Genomic DNA, 18,737 nt, shown 5'->3' with positions numbered 1-18,737 from the left:
CAAGCCTGACATGAACTCAGTGCATAGAGACGCGGATCGACCTCATCATTTCTGAAAATAGAAGTTTAGAGCAGTGCAATGGTAGGAAATAAGCATTTTGTGTTGATAATATGTATTACCAATTACTTTCACAAATGTTTGTTGGTATTGGTACTTATATTTATTTTCATGGTATTTCTGACTGAATGAAAATATCGATGTGTACATTTTAATGATGTCATGTAAATGCGTAAAAACTTGTTGTGAAGTATTTTTGTTAAGGATATAAATCAATACATCTTCAACAGATTTGGACGCATGACTAAAGATGTGTGTGTGGGGGAAAATCCAGTCATTAAGAAATGAAAATTGTTTCTCTTTTATGAGAATAAGCAAACGAGTCTGCTAATACAGAGGTGACATTTACCAAGGCGCCATCTTGAAATAATAAGCTTCTTTAAAAAAAGAAAATAAATGAACAACAAGTTTAAGTGTTACATTGAAAATTACCTGTAACAACTGTATGTAAAATCTGCAAATACCAGTGTGTCAGTTTCGTATTATCAAAGATTTGTTTAAGTTAAACATGTTACCAAATATGTCTGCTATTAACACCCTTGTTACTCCATCAACTCCTGCTTTTCTTTAACGAGGCCGCGTCTAATTTGTTCTGCCCTAAATTTTTGAATGAAATTTTTTAAATGAATTTCAACTGATATAATTATTATTTTAAGACATTTACCACACCGTTTGTTGAAGGGGTCATCTCAAAGTTTGTTAATTTTTAACATTGGACCCTATGTGATTTTGCTTGAAGTGTATCAATTTTGCACATTTTTTAACATTTTTTTTTAATTTCTGTCATAGGGATTTCTTTTTCTGCTCTACATATTAAAAGTTATTGCTAAAAGGCATCAAATGGTCAAATAAAAAAAACCTTTTACCTCCTGGTTTGTTCCAGGGGTCTTATCAAAGTTGTTTTTTTTTGTATGCCCAATTCCCCAGTTTGACAGATAATGGCTTTTTTTATTTGACAAAGACGGGAATGGTGATCTTTATAGTATTATTAAAACATTCAGACATATTTAAGTAATACATGAATATATATATAACATCACATATTAAGGGTCATTAATATAAAATACATGGTTACTGTCTTGAAATATCTGAATTAAGCTCTATTTAGGCGGGTTATGAAAACATGACAGAGGGCTAGGCTTGCTGAACCCTCTTCACATTTTCGACCCGAGCCCAAATATAAGTTATACTTCGAGACTTTTATGTTTATTTCACAATATAATATCAATTTTACGCATCTAACGAGCTATTTTCAACTAATTTTGCTGAATATCTGCAATTAAAACTATCACACCATGGCGTCAACAAAGCAAAGAGATGATGTCACAATACAAATGAAACGCTGCGCGAAAGCGTGCGTACTCGTTCTGTACTCGGACTTGTTAAAAACTAGCCAATTTTTAGTATCTCATCTACTACTTTTCCGTCGCTTAAGCCTTTAAATGGATATTCAAATTGTGGAGATATTTGGGCGTTTCCCTTAACATGTCCTACATATTTAAGACGTCGAAAACTTTCCATTGTATACAGTTTTTTCAGCTAAGGGCCACCAAGCGTAGAGGTATGGCATGTGATTTCCTGTTAGAACCTGTTTGAGTCGGTTGGAATTTCTTGATGCTTTGTAAGATGAAACACTCCAATGGCATGGAGACGGGATTCAATCACGAGAAAAAGTTAGCTATAATCGTTAAGATTTAACCGCTTCGCAGATTCGTTCCTCAAAGAAAAAATGACTTTCTTAATCGTTCATGTTGAAATGATAAAAATGACAATAACAAAGTGTCAAAAATCCATAAAACGAAATACAAATTTAAAGCAGAGCAACACGGACCTCTGTAAAGTTAAGGTAGGATCAGGTGCTTAGGAGGAGTACGCATCCTTTGCTGACCAGTCACACCCGCCGTGTGCTCTTTGTCATAATCGGGAAAAAACGGAAAAAGTCAGTCAGCATTCGACCCAGTAGAAGATTGTATTTGCTGACAAGGTTGTTGTATCGACCATAGAACTTACGGAAAGATGACTTCAAACGAGTCTGTTGATAATCCTGTTTTCTCAACTTGTTTGTTTAGTAGCGTGCCTCGCACTTTACGATGTTTTCATTTTAAAAAAAAGAAGGTTTTTCATCCCTTATTTTCTCTTTTGGTCTTGAGTAAAGCATTTACAAACTTCGAAATATAAAGTTTCGGTGAAATAATGTTTCTCGGTGTATTTCATGAATATACATCAACATGTGGATCAATGTGTACTTGTAATAAACCTTGGGTTTAATGTAGATCGCTTTTTTCAAAAATTCACTCTAACGTTAGCATTTTTCGTACTGCAAGACACACAACTGCGAATGTTATTGTCATTTAAATTTTAGATCACGTGGTTTTATTTTACCCTTTCAGTTTCGCAGTAAAAATCTTGCCTCGTGTTTATAGTCAATTTTAGAGAATCTAGGTACTTGTAGTCAAATATATATTCTAGAGGTTTATTGATTTTATACTTTATCCTCATTAATTGGTGGATAAAATGTGTTCTAGAAATAAATGTGACAATACAAAAAATAGTTTTTTTCAGCTGTTGCGACAATTAACATGCGTAGTAGAGATCTCTTCTAAGAATTATTTTTCGATCCGCGCCTGACCTAGTAATAACATTAATAGTGAAACAGACTGTACTATTTTATGCAGAATGTACCTTGAAAATGGCTCGATATACTAAGTTTTATACAAAACATTCACGCATTATTTTTTTTAAAACATGGTATTGCACACCACAAGCATCATAATGGCTATGATTTTATCAAGCAACCCAATGTTTATATTATCTACACATGGTTGAACACGAACGATAACTCTGTTCTGAATATCATCGTTTAATTTAAAAAAAAACCCGCTAGATGGTAAAATAAGACATACATCTTAAAAGATGTTGATGTTTTAACATAAATCAAAATAGGATATGATATGAAAATCGACAAGTACTTACGTATTTTGAGAATATGATCCGAACATTTATACATCCGCTCGAAATTTCACACGAACTGAACAAATCTCGGTGAAGTCTCGTGAACTTTCATTCGAGCACCTCTGAATTTATTACATACTTAGCAACGATAAAGAAAACATTCCGAACACATTCGCAGGGATGAGACAGAGAAGATATTGTGGAATAATAGTGAGTGCAGCTCGTCGGCGCGAAGCGAGCTCTACCGGCAAGGGATGTGTGAATAGAAAATTCGGACTAGTTCCACATTCATTCAACGGATTTTTTTGGCGTCAGTAATTCGGACCAGTAATGCATTGTTTTAATCGTCCCAGTAGTTCCCTGTAATCATGGCAATTTTTATCACTCACACTCTCACGAGAACCAGCAAGACAATAAAAACAATAGCGATGTATACGACATACAATCAATGTTACCTCTAAAGTTCACCTCAGTACACTCAATCAAAAATAATCGAGTGACGTCACAAAGGTTTACACATTGATCCGATAGATTTTTTCGGCGTCAGTAAATTTTGACCCACAATTCATAGAACAAATGGTTTCCAACCTCACGTTCTCGGGATAATCAAAGTAAAAGTTTTAGAAGTAATTTTGAGAACATCATGCTTTTTAAATAAGTAAATAAAACAGTATACTTCGCGTACTTTTATTTCTCAGGGGAGCTTTAAAGAGTCAGACGACACTTAGCCAACGTGAACTTTGACGTCACAAAAAGGGGAAATTACTCTTACTGAAGTTATTTCAAAATCTTGCAAAGCTAAAGAATGAGGACATTTCTTCAGATAAACGGTTGTAACTTGCACTCATTTGAATGAATGCTAACATTTATTTTATTCACTAATATGTAAACGGTGTGACCGTTGGACCGAGCGCAGATTCAACACAGTACTAGTGCAGTTTGTTTTTTGTAGAACAAAATTTATTTGAAACGCACACAGTAGGATCCACCTGGTTGCCTACTCAAATCATTGGCCAAAGTTTAACTAAACGTCGCGTGCTCAGTCTACATTATGACTTCATGTTTCAGACGTAAAACGTACACGTTTTGTCTTCGGCAATTGACCCTTTTAATAATATATGCAGACATGCGCAGAAGAACTTCCGAGTGGTTAAAGCACGAGTTGTTCTGTGAAGCGTCAAAGATTTATATTTTTGCCAAATATGCTTTTAAAAAATCGAAAATATGTAAGTTTTACCCAACTTAACTAATAATAAAAATAAACTGAATAAAATCATTTTATGATACACTATGGTTTTTTTTTTCACTTCCTTTACGAGTGACAAGCATTTCCTGTTAACCGTAACCTTGTTTACATTAGCAACAAGTATGGAGACCCGCGAAAACTTGAAGAAAACAAACATAAGTGTATTACGTAACATAGCATCTGATCTGGGTATAAATTCAAAGAAAACGAAGAAAGATGATTTAATATGCGACATATTATCCAGTCAAGCACCAGAAGTATCATTAACTCCAGTTGTTCAGTCGTTATCTGCCGTTGATGGTGCTGGAGCCGGAGCCGGAGTGCCGTTCAAGGAAAACATGCCCCCTTTTAATGCTGTTCATTATGAACCGATATCAAACAATATTCAACTTCCGAAGGTATCGTTCACTTCCGTCTATGATAAGATAAAGCACACAAGTGTACAAATGTGACATATATTTTGAGTTAATGAAAATCAATAATACATGTACAAGCATTGCACAGTATATTTTTCTCATTTAAACTACCGAATCTGTATAATACAACAAAAAAATAATACAATACAATAATAGAAACAATCTATATTTCAAAAAATGCATTTAATGCAAACAATCATGAATTCTTAAAAAGCTCGATAAGGACATTTTTGTAATTTGTCAGTGCCACCACCTATGATAGACCAGGAGTTAGTGAGCTATATAGAGAAACACACAAGAGCACAGAGACTTAGTGACCTCTGGAAAAAGCTTCATCTCGGAAGGATTACCAGTTCCATATTTGGTGATGTTCTTCAATCAGGAGACAAACCAACATCCCTTATCCAACAGATTTTATATGGATCGAATCTAGACAAGTAATTAAATTTTCCTCACTGTCCAAGTAGCACAATACAACACAATACTGACATTGTTTATTTCAAAAATAGAACAAAAAACTTAGTGAATGTTGATATTAGAAACTAATTTCTATGATTGAAGGTACTCTAAGCTACCTCTGGCAGTCCAGTGGGGAGTTGACCACGAGATGGATACTAAGGAAGACTACCTACAGATCAGAAGAGCTATTCAAATGGAAATTGATGAACAAGAGTCTGGTCTTACTTTATGTTCAACACATTCTTTTCTAGGGGCTTCCAGTGATGGAAGAGTGGTTGATAATGAAAGCATTGAGCTGCTAGAAATTAGATGTCCCTACTCCATCTCAGGACAAAATGTAACATTGTTGGGAATATCAGATATTATGTCAATGAACTCAAAAAAGTTTTGTCTCGAAGTTGGTGAATTGAGTCCTACATTGAAAAATCGCATAAGTACTATGCACAGGTTCAAGGTGAGATGGCCATCATTGGACTCCCCTGGGTGGACTTTGTAGTATGGACAGCGGCAAAGTCAGACAACATTTTCATTGAGAGGATTTACTTCAATGAACAATATGTAACAAATATGCTACCAAAATTAGTAGAATTTTACATGAGGCATATTTATCCACTACTAGTATTGTGAAAATTTTAATCTGAAATAACTAAATGTATGATTGTATGTAATGTAAATATATACAGTATACTTCCATCAAACAACACTGTTGCTCATATACATGTATGATGTGGCCCGTAGTCTCTTGTTTATCCAATGTTTTAGGATCAGTGCCTGACTATTTACAACATTTTTGAAAATAAAAGTGTCTGAAAATTGTTTTCTATTTATTTTTCTATAGAAAACTACTTCATTTATTTGTGGAATTAACCTTACTTTTTTTTAAACAGCAAAAGGATAGCTCTGATTCAGTTTTTGTGTAATCTGGGATAATTCTAGGAATAATCATGCAAAAGTAATTAATTTCCCATTTAAATAATTTATCTTACCCGAAGAATTATTTGATTCATCTATCGAAAGTTTCTTTCCATCAACAAGTGGGTAATCCAACTTGGTCAGCCAACAACAGACTTGAAAAATCTTTGTGATGAAGTGGATCATAGAAAGAGGAATCGTTCCTTCCAAGATGTGATAATTCTTCACTCGCCCAATGTTTCAAGCTAAGTATCTCTATATTTTTTTTTCTTTTAGTTTCTTACATCATAACATTTTCTATCTCTAGATGATTCTGCCATCATTCTACATTACTAAGTCCGCCAAAAATAAATGCACACACGCCTGTGTTCGGTGCCATTGGAAATAGAAACTTTCATTGTTTATTCGTGCTTATTCGTGTTTTTGATATTTGTACCAACATCAGAAGAACTTACACACCGTGTGGAATACCACATAAGGGGGCCGTGATCGGTGTAACACGGGGGCCGTGATTTTGAAGCGGTGAAAGTAGGTCATCGAGTATTCAAAGACCTATTATGTATAATTAAAATCGATTTTGATAACCAAAAGTATCGCACGGAAGACAGTGATTATTGATAAACTACCTCTAGTAACATGGGAGTTGAGATATCTCTGGAAAAGCTCAAACACTTCAACAACATGCAGGTGGGGTAGGCGCCACGTAATATTTTCAGGGTATTTTATTAAAAATTTCGAATCCTACCGCAGAGCTTCCAAGTTTTTTCGTCCAAAATCATTCCATGTGAATAGAGAATATACATTTATAAAAGAAAACCAACTCACACATGTGAATTGAGGAGTATTTGATCGAAAACCCGATGTGGCGTAGGGGGCTGTGGTCCTGTCACACCAAGTTGCGTTCCCACAGTGTGTTCACGGTATTGTAAAATTCATGGAATCGCAGTAGGCTCGCAAGAAAAATTCTGAAAAAAAATGTACAATTTTATTTAAAAATTTTACAAGTGAAGATGTCAAGGCGTCCTGACGGCGACCGAGGCGTTTTTACGGAGCTCCCACGGCGTGTAAACGCGTTTCCACAGAGTTCTACTTGGCAATTGACTGCGCTCTCGCTGAGTCTCCGCCGAGCGCACACGACGTACTAGGAGTTTTTACCGCGCGTCCACGGCGTGCTCAGCACGCTGACTACGTGCACAAGACGTTTTCTTCTTCTGGGTAGGTTAATGATAATTTGTATAGTTGTATGGGAACGAACAAGAATTTACAACTGGTAAATCCTGGAATATTCGCAAATGCTACTTTTTACATAGTTTTACATAGTTTGATAATACCACATCGCTTGCTATTGTACATCAGCCCTTGTTCGAGTTTTCGTGCTCTGGCTGACAACGCACTAGAAATGCCGTGAGAGCGCGGTACAAACGCTAATAAACGCAGAAGAAACGACAACAGAGCGCGATAATCGCAGCAACAGCTCTATGGGTCGCTGTGTGAACATAGACAAATGAAAAACAACTCGTTGAAACGTTGTGGATGCGCAGTGAGAGCGCGATAGAGACGCGGTGAGATCCCAAAGGACTCCGAGAGGTCTCCGTGCAAGTGGAATTGACTAATGACTGCGTACTATACATTGCGATTAGCTGGGATCCTTGAGCGTGCTAACGAAGCTCTCGTGGCGCTGTTAGGGACCTTACAGCGCTGTCACGGCGACCTCACTACGCTTCTACGGCGTGTTCATAGAACGCAGAGCCACGGCGCGTACTTTGTGCGTGTTCAAAGTGCACGCCGTCGCATGGCGTTCTAAAATATTCTAGGCGATCCTACCGCGACAAATGAAGATGCCGTTGCTTTGTTACGGCGCTGTAGGAGACTCTACTGCGTTTACCTTGGCGATTTTAGTTATTTAAGGACGCAGCGGCATCGCCATGAGGACGCAGCTCCGGTGTGACAGGGGATTAATAAAAAGGAATTCTTTTAAACATTGTATTTTTTTAAAATAAGAAATGTCATAAAAGTAAATGTATAACATATAAGTAAATGTATGGATAGAACTTTATCTAGATTGCGTGAGTGCGCTGATATTAAATTCAATTTAATATCCCGAGAACGATAAACACATTACAGATCCAGAAATGTGGGGTTTTTTTTAAATCGAGGATCCAAAATGAAATAATTCCAAAATATTTTAATTGAGAACGACTGGATTTATAATTTCAGATGTAAGCCTGGGTTGACTGAATTTTTTTAAAATGTAAAAATGGAAAAATAGCATGATTTGTTCGTGAGACGGAAAAAACACCGAGTTGCCTCTATGGACAGCAAGCGTATGCGAGACAGATCGCATGTTTTCGACAATGATGAATTAAACAATCTTTGTTTTTTTCGACGTGCTTAAGGAAAAACTTTGACAGAAAACTTCATTATTGCATACAGCACATATATTTATACACATGTAGTTACAATTTCTTCAATTGTTATTAAAAAGACAAAGCTTTACATTTAATTCACAGTGTTCGTTTTTGATATATCTAAAATTGGGTTAAATCAGAACAGTATAGCTGTCTTAATTCGGTCGATGCAGGTTTCAAAAGACTGGTTAAAAAGGTGAACAAACAAACAATCCTAGTAATTCAACATATATGCCCCCCTCCCCTCCACTGTGCCTAAATGTGCTACTGTAACTATGTTATTATCATTCTATTTTCCGAAGGTTGTATTTGATTTTTAATCTAACCTTTATATCTTGTTCGCAATATAGTCCAGAAAGTATAAAGCACATTCAAAAGTTACACATGGTGTTTTTAAAAACTATAGTAACGCTAAAATACTGTTTTAAAGATTGAGATCGTAACGTAACGTTGTTGTGACAGTGAATCGCCATTTTTGCAAAGCGCTTTGAGAAAATATAATATATTATATATTTACACTGAAAATAGTTATGATAGATATATACATTGATAAAGAAATTATATTCTTAGTGGTTGACATATGGATTTTTGTTTGACAGTTTCTAAAATAAAAAAAGAGTCACAGCCCCCCTTCCCCACACGATCACAGCCCCCTACGCCACATCGGGTTTTCGATCAAATACTCCTCAATTCACATGTGTGAGTTGGTTTTCTTTTATAAATGTATATTCTCTATTCACATGGAATGATTTTGGACGAAAAAACTTGGAAGCTCTGCGGTAGGATTCGAAATTTTTAATAAAACACCCTGAAAATAATACGTGGCGCCTACCCCACCTGCATATTATTGAAGTGTTTGAGCTTTTCCAGAGATATCTCAACTCCCATGTTACTAGAGGTAGTTCATCAATAATCACTGTCTTCTGTGCGATACTTTTGGTTTTAATAAACATAATAAGTCTTTAAATACTTGATGACCTACCTTCACCGCTTCAAAATCACGGCCCCCGTGTTACACCGATCACGGCCCCCTTATGTGTGATTCTACACGTTGTATACGTGTTACGATTATTAATCTTCGCTTCGCTAGGCGGGCTTCGCCCGCCTTTCGCTGCGCTCGGTATTAATAAACAAGATGTGAAATGAATCATTTCACATCATTTCTTTTTCTTTTTCATTTCATTTCTTGTTATGCAGTTCGTAAATAAAGAATTACGTAGTGAGAACACATGCCATATAACAGTTGTGTTAGTTTTATACAACTTGTAGCTATAAATAGGGCCTATATACTTGCATGGCTTCGTAATCGTGACGTAACCTCAAGTCTTGACGTCAGAAATCTTAACTTCAACACATTTCCACTTTTTATATTGCTTTTGTTAAAGTGAGACTGAGATCAAAAGTGAGCTCGTCTTAATTTCATGGCAACGGGCCAGATTCATGCATTTTATTTGTTAAAAACTATCTGTACATTTAAGTGTTTCCGTGTTATTGACGTCACATGGTTTTATGTATCACTAAGTACTAACTTCTTGTTCCGTACGCGTGTTATTGACTTCACACTGTTGTATGTATCATTAAGTACTAACTTCTTGTTCATAATGAGAAGATCACTTTCCTGAACGTGCATATTAATTTGCGTTTTTAAAACTAACTAGTGCAGCTATGCTTAACATCACTTTAATTTTCTTTGTCTCTGTGATTTTCGAACTAAGCCAAACTTATGGTAAGTTCTGTATTCCTCTACATCAACTGCTTCAACCATTGTGATTCTTTTATGTGTGTTAATGCGATAAACATGTATTTACATCAATCAAATATTTTTCCCCTTTAGTTCTTACGATAATCGATTGTTATTCATACATGGATAACATAACAAAACTCTTAGCGATCCAATGAAATGACTTTACTGTCTGCGTAAGAATATACACATTTTTAACTGCTTTTTATGTGTTGTTTAGCTTTTTAATGACAACTGAATTCTTGTAGCTAAAGTAAATAACTTTAACATCACTCATTAATGTGTTTTTTTTTTGTACTTATACTGTAAACTTTGCGTGGATAATTTCTTGTTTGATTGAATCTAAAGCTACATTGAGAGCACGAATTCCACGGACTTTGGCGGACTCTCAAGTAGCTGCAGTTACCATGAAAACTTCACATGTATGGAAAATTGGCTGTTCCTTTTCCTTTATCGACAATAATGATAATTTTCGTACTTTTCCTCAATTTTTATGAAGAATTGATTAATGATTAAAAAATAAATGTTTACTAGTATATAAACCATAAAATGCTTTCTTTGGTGCTTCATTTGGTCTATGAGAGTAGCTAGCATTGCAGATTGAGTATTTTTTTTTCAATGCTACATGTAGCTACCTTATACCAACATAATGCACTAAAAAAATATTTTATTATACTATTTTATTATAATCAGAAACGACCGTAAGTGGGTTCTTTTTCCAATTTCAGAAAATTTGGCGGTCAATAGGAAAACTGAACAAAGCTCAATCATTGAACGAAGCAAACATTCCGGCCTGGCCGTGGACAACAATACGGACCAAAGTGTTTCAAGCTGCATGCGCACGAATTTCGAACAGGAAGTCTGGTGGCGAGTAGATTTAGGAGAAATTAAGAGTATTTACGATATCCAAGTCTTTTATCGAAACGACAGTGATGCAAATGGTAAAGTGGTATCGTTAGACATATATTTTTATAATGCTGTCATGTTAAATACAGAAATTTGGTTTAGACGCAGTTTATAATCAGTTCTATTAGGTACCTTAGCGTTAGCAACATACTAAGATTGCGCCCATGAGAAAAGGGTGCTTATGACATTTTTTGCACATTTTTAGATTTTTACATAATTGAATTAAACACATCTTAAATTCTCAAATCTAAATTTTTATGGCTATACGCTAATTCTAAGTAGAGTTTTTTGCCCGTTTACAGTGATGCTTTTTCAATAGGAAAATCATGACGTCGTGTTTCACATACAAGTATGCAACGTCAAAAATCATTACTGTGAATTAGTCGTTTAATAAACGTAAAATACAGTACTTTGTTATCAGTATCTTTTCACATTGCTGCATAAAGTTGTATGCTTGCATCTATGCTATTCATTTATTTCAGAAACAAAGGTTTGTTGTTATTGGGTATTTTTTAAATCATAAATATTTCTACTGTCAGCGCAGTTGTCTGCCAGTGAAAAGTGATTATTAAAAAAAAAATGGCGGTTGTATAGTTTCAGTTTATTTTTGGATATCAACGAGAAACTAGTTAGTGGCGTATTCTATGTGAACATATTTCATTTATATAAATAATGTGTTTTCCATATAACTAATCACTAGCTAAAATATATTATTAGCTTTTGTTCTTAAACAACATAAATTATGCGATTTTCGTGGCATTATTAAATAAGTCATATTTTAGTAATGAACTTTGAAAACAATATCAGAAGTAACGTAACAATTTTGTTTAATCCATGATCCATTGTACAACTTGATGCAATTATAGTATCAGCACTGAACTATTCTTTTGAAGTTTTCAGTAACTAGACTTTAACCGGTATACTCACAGAAAAACACAATAAGAAAAAAATAATTAATTCTACCACTGCTGGGACCATGCCCTTTACACCACTCTTTCTGTTCAAAAGATTTTTTCCATTCGACTTTATGCAGAATTTATGTAAAAGAGCGCCCCTTCCCTGGATCAGATATTCACCCATCCAATATTGATAAATTTTACATAATTTAAAAAGGTATTTTTTAGTGTATGTGGGATATTTTTACTTTCCGGTCGCTTCTAGACACTACTGTGATTGTTTTTCTCCAATTGTTAAGCCCCCCCCCCCCCGGCTTTGCTTTTTTCGGGCGTGCCCACACCTGAAAAATAACATCCAGACACTTATCATCTGTGTGTGACTATTCCACAGCAAATATGTAGGTTTAGCATCATAGAGAAAACATGCAGTATGCAGAGATTGATTCCGTGTTTTGAATGTATATTTCACCATCGGTTTAAGATAACTCTCAACCGTCCATTACCCATAATCCAAAGCTTATGCATGCATATAAATACACGTCAGCGCGCTGTATTCAAGCTGTATAATTAGTCTTTATGTATCCTACATGGACATTCCAAAATCATTTGTAAATCTTACACACTTCATCAAAGTCGTAAATAATTTAATGAATCCGCTCCATCGACTAAAATAAATATGAAAATGAAGCCAAGGTTCGGACGGGATCGTGAAACCGTCTGATATTCTCAAGTTCTTCAGTAATGGTCACAAGAAAATGAACAAGTATCGAGATTGGTCTTGACGATCACAAAGTTATTGATTAATTAATACTAATCGAATTAAAAAATAAGTTCCGATAAAAATCATGAGGTAGGTTCAACGTTTATAATATTATACAGTTTTTTTTCGATCATGATTTATCGATATTAAAGCAGAAAATAGCGAGTCAATAATTTTATATATGGTAGTAAAAATATAGGCTGTAATTATGATGTCAAACATTTTTAGTAATACATTTTCACTGGCTACTCATGTTTGGAAAAATATTCCGAACTCTTGCGACACCGTAGGTACTGGCACGATAACAGTTTATCACTTTTTTAAGCATACTGAGTGCGACTTAAAGAATCTTGTATTAAAAGAAACATGCATGAACATAATGTACAATTTTGTTTATCGTCTAGTTTTTGTTTGTAACGTATATTTAGAAATTATGTCAATGTATTATTAAGAGGTAATAGAAGTCACTCAAGATTTCCTATATATTTGATACTATTCCATGACCATTTTAGTTCTGGCTCATTGTTTAAATATATAACTTGAAATAGGAAGTTTTAATTTTTTTTAAAAAGTATAAGAGTATGATTACATCATTTCTGAATCATTCTCAGGAACCAACATCCAGATAGTGACTTTCTGCATATTTAAATTCACTCGTGTTCATTATATTGAATCGGACCACTAAAGATTTTGACTGTTTAACACCTTTAAAACACATACAAAAATATTAAAAACAAAATCGACATCATAAGGAAAGAATGAAAAACAAAAGTTAAATATTAACATAGCAATAGAAAAAACTTCTATTTAAAACGTTCTTTTTAACAAAAATACAGCCGATAGGAACATGCATGAAATGGTGTATTTTTATTAAGTTGTACATTGGGTTAACTTCTTTGTTTATAATCACATCAACCAAGTATATATGATTCCCTTTATTTCTAAAGAAAATTAATTGGAATTCATAGCTCTGTTGAAACTGACAGGACTGAAATATACACACCCCGTTTATCAATTGGTCGAAACATTAATCGACTTACACACATAGCGAGGACAAATCTGGACTGCACGAAAGAATCACGATGATGTCAGACTCAACCTCCTAATTAAGATGATTTACCCTTTCCGTTTATTTAACGTATTGATGTACATTAATAATAATGTTTTGGTTAATTTACCTACTATTTACGATCAATTCATTAATCTGTTAAAAGGAGGATGTAAATAGAAACAACAAAATACTTTCATTGATGATTCATGCGGGTTATGACGGTAGCGATCATCGCAGAAAAAAATACATTAACCGCTAGGGCGTTTTATTTTAATTATATTTATTTATTTATTTTTTTTTTTTTTTTTTGCAATGTTGCCACCTTCATATCGTGCATAAATCACCAGAGAAAGCATTTATTTGTTTGATTTGGGCTTACTATACACACCCAGTTTTGCCCCTCCAATTCATAAAAACCAGGTGTGAATCATAGCTCTATAGTTACTGACAGAACTGAAACCCTCACGATCCAGTTCTAAACATTAAATCGATCGGTCGAAAAAAATCATGGGCAGAGATTAAAAAATATATGCGGAAAAAGTGAGATTTAGCGCATTTTCAACAAATTCCCATAGTGACTTCTAAAACTTTGAAAACATTCAAGACTACATAGGAAATCGGGGTCGCTAATATTTTTTTTATCTGAAAACAATTGATATACCAGTAAAACTTCATGCGAGATACATCTATATCATCAAAATATATAGGGTAGAAATACGTAGACTCGCCCTCGTTAAGAATAAAAACTAGGAATTCATTCGGCACACCTCGGCAGATTCGTACCTCATCTATACCGGAATCGGCCGAGGTGCGCCGAATGACAAGGAATTGTGTTTTTAAGGGCATATCAGATTCATTTTGTACATGTAAATGCAGCGTTTTACTTAATATTATGAGTGTGTGAGGAAAAACAAGCACTAAACTTATGAGAAATTAAACAATACAAGTATTTACCAAATCTATGAGATGTGTGCAGAACTGCAGACTTTCATCTGTCTTATTTTTAAATACAATGTAGATTTTTACCGTGTTCTTATAGCTTGTTTAACCAGAAATGTTTCTAGTAACTGCATTTTTAGTAATTTATCAGAAATTGATTTAGGAAAATAAGTTGAAAGTAAAAAAAAAAACACCGGTACTTGCTGAATTAAGACGATTCAAGAACATGTATTTGTTAGGTTCATTTTTTTTGCTTTCATAATCCACGCACTATTAGCGTAGATTCCTACATGTAATTAATATCCGCGTAAAATCGCGAGAAGCGCATATCGCGAATTTTAAAATCTCGCTTTTATTTTTTGACATATGTAACCTATATTAAACTATGATAAAAATTCGGCATTCGCGATTTTATGTTCTCGCAATTTGATGGAAAACTGCTGAATCGCGGAATTAAGTACTTGCGTAAAATAAGGAATCAACAGTCTGTGGTCTGAATAATGATTACCTTTCTTTAAAATAAGATTATTTTTTTTATTTGTGATGTAAACATGTTTTATCAATGCGCTTGAAAAAAAAGGTAAAGCAGACACATAAAATTAATAGCAAAATATTTCTGTAAAACTTCACCAAATCATAGCCAATTTGGAGCAATAAGCTAATATCGAGAAAAACGGAAATACATGCAGTTAATCAAATTTGTGTGCAAATAGAGTAAAAAATGAGATTATTTGAAATAATCTGAAAATTAAATTTAGGAAAAGGTATAAAAACTTTACGGGATGAAAATGACAGGTTATATAATTTACGCTTTTCAGACGACGTTATGACGTAAGTCATGTTTGTAACGTTATTTCTCTGTTTTGTCAAAAATGTCATAAGCACCCTTTTCTCATGGGCGCAATCACTTGATAACGGGTAATACAACGAATTGTTACATGGGTAACACAACGAATTGTTACATGCGCGTTAATTATGCGCATGTAACAATTTTATTAAAATAATTGGTGGTTTAAAAAAAAGGTACTATTCATGCGTATGCATGAGTAGGCAAATCGGGAGAACAAACATTGGATAAAAAGAACGGTCGTTGTTTTGGATTTTTCAAAAATTACGAATTTCATTACATTTTCCCATAGAAATGTTTACGTTGTCTGATATAAATAGTTTCTTAAATTTGTTCAATATAAAAGTTATGGCAATTTTTCATTAAACACACACAAAGTTGTACTGAAATTTGATAATTTTAAACAATAATCTCAACTTTTCAAATTAACAAGAATTTTGTGTTCTCCCCTGTGTTTCTAACCATATCAACATCATTTTGTGTATTGTGTATAAAACATATAAACTAATAATCATTTATTTCGGCTTTAAAACATAGAATAAATCTCATTTTAACATTTTTAATCTGATTCCATGGCAACGGGTAACTGTCTTTTTAACATCAAGACAGATCTGTGCATATGTATTTTTATGTACTAATACTTGATTTGTAGTAAACACAAGAGTGGACTATCACGCTGGGTTTGCACTGTATATATCAAACACCCAGTGCGACCCAACAGATGGACAGTTATGTTATAAAAATGATGACGTCAAACCTCCACTTCAATCAGATCACATATGTCAAATTCACGGGCGTTACGTCACATACTATAACGAGAGAACAGTAAGCGGATCGAACCTTCCTCCAGGCGTGGTAAATGCGGAGCAGACCATAGCTGAACTTTGCGAGGTCCAGGTGTTTGGTGGGCATACATTAGAAACCAGTCTTTTTTCAGTTTAGTATACTGTAGTATACTGAAGTCACTACTAACCGTTCCACAGTGCATATGTACATGTTAATATTAGCTATATGAATTTTTGGAACAAATTAAGTAAGCAGTTTTTAATTCAAATACAACACCTTTTTTTTATTCAAAAAACAATTATCTAATGTAACCTCATGCCAATTCATATCAAACTTAACCAAACTTAAAGGCTGAGAAAATCAAACATAAATCTTATGGCAAAATATGTACTTATAAAGGATGTTCTACGGGCGTGTTCGGAGACGATTGTGCCGAGCCTTGTCCGCAAAACTGCAGAGATGATCTGTGTAAAGTGCAGACAGGGGTCTGCCTGCATTGCGTTGATGGATGGAAAGGGGAATTTTGCAATCAAAGTAAGAGATGTGTCTCTTAACGTGTGACAGCGCGGGGAAAAAAAATAACAATTTTTTTTTATCTCAAATTATTATCAATATGCCATGCAGTTCGTCAAAACCGATCTATTGTTTACTTTAATGTAGCTACAACTGTTTTCATATCCGTTCCCCAACCAATTAGTTCTCAGCCCCCGTCCAACTATGCTGTGTTCATAGCTATAGTATTCGGAGTGATTTTGATGTTCCTCATCGTGATCATCGTTGCATTGCTGTACAAAGTTCGGTAGGACCCAATAGCTTCATATCATAGAAACTAGAACTGTTGGTTTTTTTCTTTATTATATGAACATTATAATTAAGAGCAAAATACTATAGTAAAATAAAGGTTTGATATCCCACCCCACCCATTCCCCTTATAATATTAGTCATTAATATCATTACTTACACTTTTCTTTAGCAAAAGCAAATCGTCTAAGTCCCATGTGAATGCTGCATATCAGGGAACACTTCCGGCGGAAGAATCACAGGGTAATAACTACGCCACCTTAAATCTGGGTATGTCAGTTAGTTCTATGCATCTGGTCTGATAAATTGTCATTGTAAATGGGAGTATCACTCCACATATAGAACCTGACATGATCGATTGTATAACTTGATTTCATTTGTAATATAAGAAGTGCTACATAATTAATAGTTCAATCATACGGAAACAATCTAGTATAGGGGTATTTTCGAAATTCTTCCAATTCGGATTATAAGAGTTTTGCATATTATTAGCCGTAGACTATTTACACCAACAACGTGTCTCTCTTGATTTCAGAACCCACTGATTTGGGACATCAATATGGTCACCTGGAGACCAGCAACGCTTCACGGAGTTCGCATCCCTATTTATCTGTCCTCTGAGTCTTTACATGTAGATCTTCGATAAAGACTATCTAACTGACATCCCGCATCAACTATATCATTATCATTAGTCATGATCGTAGTTTAGACTTGGTTGGCAACATGGCAACAAAGTTCCTCATCATTATCAACTGATAAATAAAAATATCAAGGATTTTGTAGATTTCAGAAAAAAATTTAGTGGTAAAAACATCAATTATTGTATTGCATTGGCGTAATAAACGTGTTTATTTTAATTGTATAACCATTCAAACATTTTGAGAGTTCAAAAGCAAGAGACAACACATTATTGCATTATTTTATTGTTTCCAAAATATGTTCAATTGCTTTATATCTTTATTCTTCATATATCCGGCTATTTGATTGATTTTTTCTGTAGACTGTCTTTGTATCGTTTATTTTCTTTGTTTTTATTACTTTGTTTTTAAATTAATTACTACATATTAAAAACGATTTTTTTTCATCATATATTTTGTCATCATTTTTTATGAAAAAAAGTTTTTTAAGCATGCTTGTATTAAGTGTTTTCATTGCTTTATGTACTTAAAAAGATGTGTTAAACTTGTCGTTTTTATATAAGCGGTGAAAAGAAAAAAACGAATATTTTTTATTCTTTTGCACATTTGATAAAGTCAATATGGAGAAAAAATTGTATGTTTTATCTACGGAGTGCTAAAAATGGGAAGGGGGCATGCATATTCTGAAAAGTATTTTATTTCAATACATGGTGTACGCTATGAAATATATAACAAGCATAAAATCTACCGTGGCAGCAAATGCATTTGGGAAAATTACCAGATGAGAGTAAATTTTAAAAAAAGAAGAAAAACAAGAAACCACATATACAAACTGTTACAAATACAAAATACATGGATAGCAGGCACGTAGCATCTCGTTTTTGAAAGGGCCACACTCATCCAAAAAATCTTGACAAGCCAA

The 18,737-nt window shown here is 34.2% G+C and overlaps 1 protein-coding gene across 2 annotated transcripts; it reads left to right on the top strand.

Moving 5' to 3' along the window:
* Positions 1 to 10,000: 10,000 nt before the first annotated feature.
* On the top strand, positions 10,001 to 18,264 carry LOC105336880 (uncharacterized). 2 transcript variants are annotated; one of them, XM_011441358.4, is made up of 7 exons: positions 10,001 to 10,176; positions 10,920 to 11,132; positions 16,243 to 16,494; positions 16,776 to 16,910; positions 17,037 to 17,175; positions 17,350 to 17,447; positions 17,713 to 18,264. In XM_011441358.4, the coding sequence occupies exons 1-7, from the start codon at positions 10,116 to 10,118 to the stop codon at positions 17,796 to 17,798; spliced, it is 984 nt and encodes a 327-aa protein (XP_011439660.3). In that variant the 5' UTR covers positions 10,001 to 10,115; the 3' UTR covers positions 17,799 to 18,264. The 2 variants fall into 2 exon arrangements, with proteins under 2 accessions (XP_011439660.3, XP_034299960.2); XM_034444069.2 differs by lacking the exon at positions 10,001 to 10,176 and adding an exon at positions 10,592 to 10,613.
* Positions 18,265 to 18,737: the final 473 nt, after the last annotated feature.

This window comes from Magallana gigas, chromosome 2 (assembly GCF_963853765.1).
Source record: "Magallana gigas chromosome 2, xbMagGiga1.1, whole genome shotgun sequence".
Taxonomy (NCBI): domain Eukaryota; kingdom Metazoa; phylum Mollusca; class Bivalvia; order Ostreida; family Ostreidae; genus Magallana; species Magallana gigas.
This window is presented reverse-complemented; position numbering and strand designations above follow the sequence as displayed.